This window comes from Oncorhynchus nerka, linkage group LG21 (genome assembly GCF_034236695.1).
Source record: "Oncorhynchus nerka isolate Pitt River linkage group LG21, Oner_Uvic_2.0, whole genome shotgun sequence".
Lineage (NCBI taxonomy): Eukaryota > Metazoa > Chordata > Actinopteri > Salmoniformes > Salmonidae > Oncorhynchus > Oncorhynchus nerka.
In genome coordinates this window covers 31,737,918-31,746,557 of record NC_088416.1, presented here as the reverse complement: position 1 = coordinate 31,746,557, position 8,640 = coordinate 31,737,918, and the positions used below count along the sequence as shown (strand labels likewise).

The 8,640-nt window shown below is 45.1% G+C and overlaps 2 protein-coding genes across 2 annotated transcripts; one reads left to right on the top strand and one right to left on the bottom strand.

Moving 5' to 3' along the window:
* Window positions 1-920: 920 nt before the first annotated feature.
* Window positions 921-3,569, top strand: LOC115121256 (heme oxygenase-like). The gene is made up of 7 exons (XM_029650318.2): window positions 921-1,040; window positions 1,145-1,196; window positions 1,393-1,504; window positions 1,679-1,894; window positions 1,989-2,261; window positions 3,112-3,160; window positions 3,247-3,569. Exons 2-7 carry the CDS (start codon window positions 1,147-1,149, stop codon window positions 3,360-3,362), a joined length of 816 nt encoding a protein of 271 aa, XP_029506178.1. The 5' UTR covers window positions 921-1,040; window positions 1,145-1,146; the 3' UTR covers window positions 3,363-3,569.
* A 2-nt stretch (window positions 3,570-3,571) lies between these two features.
* mcm5 (minichromosome maintenance complex component 5) lies at window positions 3,572-8,517 on the bottom strand. The gene is made up of 14 exons (XM_029650315.2): window positions 8,202-8,517; window positions 7,761-7,887; window positions 7,442-7,570; window positions 7,130-7,302; window positions 6,656-6,811; window positions 6,348-6,517; window positions 6,079-6,250; window positions 5,873-5,984; window positions 5,500-5,643; window positions 5,168-5,410; window positions 4,943-5,055; window positions 4,656-4,784; window positions 4,290-4,560; window positions 3,572-4,099 (listed from the first exon to the last, which is right to left on the bottom strand). Exons 1-14 carry the CDS (start codon window positions 8,369-8,371, stop codon window positions 3,998-4,000), a joined length of 2,211 nt encoding a protein of 736 aa, XP_029506175.1. The 5' UTR covers window positions 8,372-8,517; the 3' UTR covers window positions 3,572-3,997.
* Window positions 8,518-8,640: the final 123 nt, after the last annotated feature.

The window sequence follows — 8,640 nt, the reverse complement described above, 5'->3', positions numbered from 1 at the left end:
GTTAGTCATTTGTGGCTGAAACTTTGTACCAACACAAAGTTCAATGAACACATTGGGAGAGAGAATTGGATTAAATTAGATTAATTTAACCATTGAGTCCTGCCTGCAGTTAAGTCAGCATATTGAATCACTCTTGTTATTCTGATTCATCTTCAGAAAACTAAAAGGTACATACAACAAGAGCACAAAACATTAGAAACATGACATTCCAGGTGAAAGTTATGATCGCTTATTGATATTACCTGTTAAATCCACTTCAATCAGTGTAGATGAAGGGGAGGAGACAGGTTAAAGAATGATTTTCAAGCCTTGAGACAATTGAGACATAGATTGTTTATGTACACCATTCAGAGGGGGAATGGGCAAGACAAAAGTTTTAAGTGCCTTTGAACGGAGTATGGTAGTAGGTGCCAGGCGCACCGATTTGAGTGTGTCAAGAACTGCAACACTGCTGGGGTTTTCACACTCAACAGTTTCCTGTGTGTTTCAAGAATGGTCCTCCACCCAAAGGACATCCAGCCAACTTGACACAACTGTGGGAAGCATTGGAATCAACATGGGCCAGCATCCCTGTGGAACGCTTACAACACCTTGTAGAATTGAGGCTATTCTGAGGGCAAAGGGGGTGCAACTCAATAGTAGGAAGGTGTTCCTAATGTTTTGTACACTCAGTGTTTATAACTTTGTTCTCACCTGTAGTCAACATACTCTCCCTCAATAGCAGAAGGAACACATTCACTTCCTGTAGTTCATGTGACTCTGTGTTTAATGATTTCTACCATCCCATCTGCTCACTCATGCTCTCCCCTCACTGGTAAATCTGCCCTGTCATGTTAAGCTTCAGCATAAGGGAAATGAGTCAACACTCTCACTTCCCATTTGATTTAGCTGACAAACATTGGGAGAGAAGGCAAGGGAGTAAAATATAAAGACTGGGACACAGGTCAAAGAGGACACAGCAACTCTAAACTCGTTTGAGAAGGAGGCAGCTTTCATTTACCAGCTGTATAACAAGACATCAACAAGGAAATACCCCACAGGTAAATTATCACCTTTCACTGACTTGTTTTTTAATAAACTGTAACAGTTGGTCACATTTGGGTAATAATGTTATAACCACCATATAAAAAATTCTGGATTACAGACATGGAGACAGTCAACTCGGGACAGAAAGATGATATGCAGAACCCTGGCAGGTACAGTCCTTTTGTAATGAATGGTCGATATGTTAACTAGATTATTGTATTTCAGACCAGGTCAGAGCTGATATATGGTAAAGTAAAGGTATTGAACATACAGAACACATTTACTAACTGCAAACTCTGTGCTCACATTGACTGTACTCAGGTAAATCAGGATGTCCTCCTTCTAATGTTCTCCATCTCTCCTCAGGGATTTGTCAGAACAGATAAAAGCAGCAACTAAAGAGATCCATGTCAGGGCAGAAAACACCCAACTGATGCTGAGCTATCAGAAGGGACAGATTACTCTTCCGCAGTACAAGGTGAGAAAAGCCAATCTGAGAGTGAATTAAAAACCACTTGCCAAAATCATTTACAGTGGTTTTCATAATATGAACTACCTAGAATGCCTTTTGTTTAACTTTCTACATAGTCATGGAAAATGAGCACTCACTGTGTACTAAGTATTAATCTGTAACCCCTCTTTTCCATGGCAGCTTCTTCTGTGTTCCCTCTATGAGATCTACAAAGCACTGGAAGGGGAGATGGACAGAAATTCTTCCCACCCAGGTGTCGCACCAATATACTTCCCCCAGGAACTGGCCCGACTGGAGACACTAGAGAGAGATCTGGAACACTTCTTTGGACAGGAGTGGCGAAAGAGAGTCATCATTCCTGCTGCAACACACAGATATACACAGAGACTTCGCAAGGTACAGGCTATAGACATACCAACATGCAGGGTAGGCACACTATCTTAATTGTGTACCTGCTTAGTAATAACAATTTATTTGTTTCCCTCTTCAGATTGGTGAAGGCAATCCTAAATTGCTGGTGGCCCACGCCTACACACGTTACCTAGGTGACCTGTCAGGAGGACAAATTTTGGGGAAGATTACCCAGAAGTCAATTGGGTTAAGCAGCGGAGAGGGACTGTCGTTTTTCTCCTTCCCCGGAGTGTCAAGCCCTAACCGCTTCAAGCAGCTGTACAGGAGCAGAATGAACAGCATCGAGCTGACCAAGGAGGAGAGGGAGGGGGTGCTGGAGGAGGCTATCATGGCCTTCGAACTCAACATCCAGGTGAGTGAAAGGGAAGAAGAGTGGAAGCAAACTGGGTAAGAATATAGAAAATTGTTAGACTCCAGCCACCCAAGTCATATACTGTTCTCTCTGCTTCTGCACTGCAAGCGGTACCGGTGCATCCAGTTTGACACCAACAGGCTCCTGAACAGCTTCTAACCCCAAGCCATAAGACTGCTAAATAGCTAACTAAATAGCTAACAAAATGGATACACAGACTGAGTTGACCCTTGTATTTAATTTTTGCACCGTCTCTATGCACACTCACTGACACTCCAACACAGACACAAACACTCACTGACACTCCAACACAGACACAAACACTCACTGACACTCCAACACAGACACAAACACTCACTCCATAATTTGCTCACACAAATAATATGCACATACCTTTATATTGACTCTACACACACGCACTCAAATGCAATCATATACACTGCTGCTACTCTGTTTATCATATATACCTACACATATCTACCGATATCACTCAGTATCACTACAGTATCCATGCACATTTTAGATATGGTTCTGGAACCGACTGATCCTGTATATAGTATGCTTTCTCGTGTTCTTGGTTTTTTTCTCTTGTTTTTTTGTTGTACTTTATTTTCAGTATTACATTCTTATTTATTACTGCATTGTTGGGTTTAGACCTTACAAGATAGGCATTTCACTGTGCTTGTGCACGTGACATTAAAACTAACTAAACATAACTGTGCAGAGGAAGTGAAACTGGGAAGGTCTAGTGAACGATGCAGTGTAAACATGTTACTGGGTGCCATCGCATATTGCTGAGGATTGTGTACGTCTTGTTCAATGAAGACGTCCTGTGTTCTTTCTCGTACAGGTCTTTGATGATCTACAGAAAATGTTGAGTGTCACAGAGGAAGCTTATGGTAAAGTACAAGCTCATATGCTGATTGGAAATGTGATCCTTCACCTTCCTTTTGAGTTATAAGAAAGTTTTCCTTTGCTTTTGCAGGGGCCCAAGAAAAGGCCGAGACGCCAGCTACCATCCCCTCTTTGTCCATCGTGCAGTTGTCACTGGGTATTTGTGTTGCTTTAGCAACAGTCGGAATGGGTATCTATGTATTCTAAAGCCTTGAAATAAGTCTTTTTAATGTAGTTGACAGAATCACTTGATTAATCATAACCACCTACGGGTGTGTGCATTTACAGCACTTGTCATGACTGTACTTTTACATGCTGAAGGCAATCTTAAAATGACAATCGACATGCTGTGTTAATTGTAATTCTGTGTACATAGTATGTTTCATTAAAGATTATGCACACCATTTCAACAAATGTCTAAATAAGTTTGCCATTTATTTTCAATACAAAATACCTTCCACAAGTAATGATTTAACATTAACAATCTTTAGGACAGTCTCATAACACTTCTCTTGCCCCAAACAATTCAACAATACAGTTCATCCAAATTGCCTCCATAATTTGTTTAGACTAAAAAGAATAGACCCCAAAATACTTATGAGAGCAATAGAACAGTAAATAACTGTTGTTGGCATAACTTGGCAAAGCAACACAGGGAAAGGTAGACATCAGTGGCTCTATAGTGGCTCTGTGGTCTAAGATGAAGAAGACGTATCGACGTGACTTCATGAAGATGTCCACTGGCTTGTGAGGAAGAGTGAATTGAGGAGACGCCTGTCCCTTCTACTATTTACAAAGCCCAACGTGACTTAATCTTTGTGCGTATGCATCTTTTTGATAGACTACTTGACTCTGTAGAGCACCTTCCTCTGCATGCGGTGCTGAAGCTCTCCCCTCCTCATCATCAGGTGAAGGACCTTGTAGATGGCCTGCTCTGGATACTTCTGTATATGGGAGAGGGTAGAGAGATTCTGATCAGTGGACAGGTAAACAGGCTACAGGGCAACATGTAGGCCAACTGAGGACAGCACTGAATCATATAGACAAAGGGCCAAACATTCCAATGCCCAAAGTACTTTTATGTAATTGACCAAGTGGTCCCGTCTCTGTTCAAAGTAGACTAGTGTAACTGACCTGCTTGGTGAAGTCCTGGACGATGCTGTGCTCGGACACCTGGGAGCCAATGGCAAAGCGTCTCTTCAGCTGCTTCTCAACACGGGAAATCATCTCCTGGTCCTCCTGAGTGGTGAAGCCCTCCACACCCGAGAGGCTGCCGGACAGCGCAGCGTCCAGTGTGGACACCTGGAAGAGCCGCAGGGCCTCGTCCACCTCCTCCTCTCCAGCCACGGCCTGCAGCTTCATCTTGGCCAGGGACTCAGAGATGCGCACCACCGCCTCCAGCTGCCTGCAGGGGACCACGAGAACCAATAATTATGACACTGAAGATGGACAGTATCCTGACTGGTAATGACGTTGGCATGTGAAGTATCATATAGGTACCTGACAGTGATGGGGATGGAGGCTCTCCTGTCACTCTCCCTCTCATGTTCTCTCGCTCCACTCCTCATCACCACGTATCTGTTCTTCAGCTTTTCAGCTGCCGCCGCAGACAGACGTGGGCCGCATTTCCTGTCAGGGCACATTTGACCGTTACAAACCAAATCCCTCAATGTGTACATACTAGTGTGTAGTATTGTTTCTCTGCAAGTAGAGTTCATGACCTCCATCTAAACAGAATCTAACATACACAGAATAAATCTGCTGATATAAAGGAGTTTAAGACTCACGTTCTGGCATAGGCGATGTACTTCTTCAATGTGGCCAGTGTGATCTCTCCCTCCACACCCTCCGTCTGAGTATGAGCACTGAGATGGACGTTCATCACGTGGCGGGCCAGAGTCTGAGAGAGAAAAGAAGGTCAATAGTGTTAACACTGTGCTAGCCTGGGCCGTGCTCACAATCCATGTGCATAAACCTTCCCCAAACACACACACTAAAGTGTGTTCCCTCACCATGTCTCTCTGATGGTCGTGGATGTCCTTGATGATAAAGATCATGTCGAAACGGGACAAGATGGTAGGCATGAAGTCGATGTTGTCCTCTCCCTTGGTGTCGTCCCAACGGCCAAACACAGAGTTAGCAGCGGCCAGCACCGAGCAGCGGGAGTTCAGGGTGGTGGTGATGCCAGCCTTGGCAATGGAGATGGTCTGTTGCTCCATGGCTTCATGGATGGCTACTCGGTCATCCTCTCTCATCTGAGAGGAAGGAGAGACACAGTTAAGAGTCTGCAAACAAACTAGTCAAGTATTCAGCAATTGATGTACTTCTGTCCATGTTTCCTTACCTTGTCAAACTCATCGATGCACACCACCCCACCGTCAGCCAGCACCATGGCTCCTCCCTCCATGATGAAGCCACGGGTGACAGGGTCCCTCAGGACAGAGGCCGTCAGACCAGCAGCACTGCTGCCTTTACCTGAGGTATACACCTGACAGAGGAAGAGAGAGAGGGAGGGAAGATACGGGTTAGCGCTTTCGATAGGGGTCACTAGCATGCTGATTAATTGTCAGCAAATGACATTTTTGGAATTCGTCTTTGTAATTCTTGTTTAAATCTAGGTTGAGGGAGTGTCATGATTGCTCTGAAATATACATATTTTTTAAATTCTCAATAAATCTTGGAATATACATATATTCATTCATCAAGCCCATCCTTACCCCAATGGGAGAGCACCTCTCCACAAACTTGAGCAGCTGAGACTTAGCAGTACCGGGGTCTCCCAGCATTAGCAAGTTGATGTCTCCTCTACGGGTCAGCCCGTCAGGCAGCCTGAGACAGGAAAGGTAATTATACACACACACTGGAGAGAAACATCAAAAATCTATTCGAATTCCAAATGCCAATTCCAATGGTTATGACTCACCTCTTCCTGGAGCCGCCGAACAGCAGGCAGGCGATGGCCTTTTTCAGGTCATCACTGCCGTAGATGGAAGGAGCGAGGGAACGGGCGAGGGAGCCGTAGACGTCGGGGGAGGAGGCCAACACTCTCAGCTCCTCCTCTTCCTGAGGGGAGACTGACCCTGTGGCCCCACGACCTGAGAGACAAAGATATAATGCTATCTATAGTACTATCCCACATAGGACATAATGTTGGATAAGTAATCTAACCTCTAGTAGCCTTATCGTGCCTACCTGCTCCCTCTGTGTCCTGCTGAATGCCCACCACACGGAGGTAGGAGGAGCGGATGCCCACGCCTGCACTTTTATCTCTGCCCTTGCCCTTAGCTTGGGCCACCTTCTTGATGGAGTAGATCCCCATGATGGTCACTCTGTTCCCAGGGACCACACGGTCACACAGGTACCTGAGGGGAGGCAGAACATGAGCTGTAATGTGGTATGTACTCGTCAGTCTCACTTTGCACTCTGTGTATATTGGGCATGTGTTAATTGTATTTAATTGAGAATATTGAGGCACAAAGACGATGCTGTGTGTGTGTTACCTGTCACAGTAGAGCTGCAGGTGGCGGGGCATCTCTCCGTGTGGCACAGCATCTGGAGACTCCTGCAGACGGAGGGTCTGGAAGTCCACACAGACACAACGGTCCGGAATGATGAAGTAGGGGTCTATAGGACACCTCACCCTGCCTGCCTGCTCACTGAGAGAGAGAGAGAGAGAGAGATGTTAAATAATGAAATCACACACGATGATAAAGCAGATGATTTCACACACACAATGACTTAATGCATTTTGTCCATGCACTGGAGTGTGTACACAATGACTTAATGCATTTTGTCCATGCACTGGAGTGTGTACACAATGACTTAATGCATTTTGTCCATGCACTGGAGTGTGTACACAATGACTTAATGCATTTTGTCCATGCACTGGAGTGTGTACACAATGACTTAATGCATTTTGTCCATGCACTGGAGTGTGTACACAAACACTCAACAACTCAGAGAGTTGCACTCACGTGTTGCACTTTCGGGGAAGAGCGTAGCCCTGCAGGCCTGGGGGCAGGGAGATGTTACTGATGACAGAACGACAGCCACGACACTGCAAACACACCCTGGTGGCCTTGGCCCGCACAGCCGTGGCAGAGATGACAATCCCAGGGACCTTCACCAGCCTGGACACCTGCTCCGACTACCAGAGAGAAAGAGATGGAGAGTTCAGAGTCATGTCATTTTACATGGATGGGAAATTGAGGGACATCTTTCATGCCACCTTCTACATGAACCAACTGAAAGATGAAAGGCCCAGCATTGCATCCTCAGAGACCTACCTTGAGGTTGCGGATGGAGGCAGGATGGCCATCACTCTTCAGCATGACCTGGATTTCCTGCACTGTCTCCTCTCCCAGGGGCCTGGGACGGGTCACCTCATCAGCCACCTCCTGGGCAGCCTCCTCCAGCTGTCAATCATAATGTCAGGGCTCAGTTTAAAGGGATAATTTATTGCCAAATAGAATACAAGATCAGCATGATAAGATCAGCAACAGAAAATATAGGAATCCATCAAACCATGAATTATTCAACCTGCAATTTCTCCAATTAAAACTCCTCAAATTATTTGTCTGTTATTAGTCTATTCAATCTTCTCACCAGCGGCAGGTTCTCAGAGGGCAGCTTGTACAGGCAGTCTGACAGGTCCTCGTCAAAGCTGGCCAGGTCTTCCATCTCCACCTCCACCCAGTACTCCCCCAGGGTGTAGTGTCTCTTAAGGTCATCTCTACACAGCAGAAAATGTCAACAATACAACATGAACAATAAGATATACAAATAGCTTAAAACAGAATGCGAATATAATCATAGGGTAAAACAAACGAAATACAAACTCAATCACAGGACCTTGAAGAATCTAACTTTATTCCTTCAAGACCATTGTGGTGATCAGTGGTAGTTAGCCAGTTACTGTGACGTTAGCTAACTAACTGTTAGCTAACTGGCTAGCTAACTTAACGTTGGGCATCTGTGGAACATCATACCAACAGGCGGTAGCCATCGACAATGACTTCGTGGCACTTAATACAATCTCTAGTTTACCTGTATTTATAGGTGAAACCGGTGCGATCGGTCCCAACTCTGAACTGCCGAAGAAATTCACGGAATCGTTTCTTGATCTGGCTCCGTTTCACTCCACCTTCATCCCCGGGTCCATCTCCACCGCCGAAGCTGTCACTGTAATAAACTCCAGGGTCGTCGAAACCAGACATAATGCACCGATTATATCTACAAAGTGCTATAGATTATGTTTAATAATCCTAAAAGCAACAGTTTTTGGTGATTGACGCCAATGATCTTCTGTGGACAATGAATTCCACGCTGACTCTTTCGCGGCAAATAAATATCGTCACTTTCCCGCGAAATCGAACAGTGACGCTTTGCCATTGGGAGATATGATCAACGAGTGATAATGATTGGCTGAATACATTATACAGGAGGCGTGTCCTGATAGAAGGTGGGACTTGCAAGAGTTTGTGGC

What these genes read in the sequence shown, in the direction of transcription:
- mcm5 (XM_029650315.2), bottom strand. Translation starts at nt 8,371, where the DNA reads ATGTCTGGTTTCGACGACCCTGGAGTTTATTACAGTGACAGCTTCGGC. An exon ending in ACGACCATCAGAGAGACATG is followed by an intron (nt 5,056 to 5,167) that starts GTGAGGGAACAC and finishes TTTCTCTCTCAG; the next exon opens with ACTCTGGCCCGCCACGTGAT. An exon ending in TCCAGGACTTCACCAAGCAG is followed by an intron (nt 4,100 to 4,289) that starts GTCAGTTACACT and finishes TCCCATATACAG; the next exon opens with AAGTATCCAGAGCAGGCCAT.
- LOC115121256 (XM_029650318.2), top strand. Translation starts at nt 1,147, where the DNA reads ATGGAGACAGTCAACTCGGGACAGAAAGATGATATGCAGAACCCTGGC. An exon ending in TTACTCTTCCGCAGTACAAG is followed by an intron (nt 1,505 to 1,678) that starts GTGAGAAAAGCC and finishes TTTCCATGGCAG; the next exon opens with CTTCTTCTGTGTTCCCTCTA. An exon ending in ATACACAGAGACTTCGCAAG is followed by an intron (nt 1,895 to 1,988) that starts GTACAGGCTATA and finishes TTCCCTCTTCAG; the next exon opens with ATTGGTGAAGGCAATCCTAA.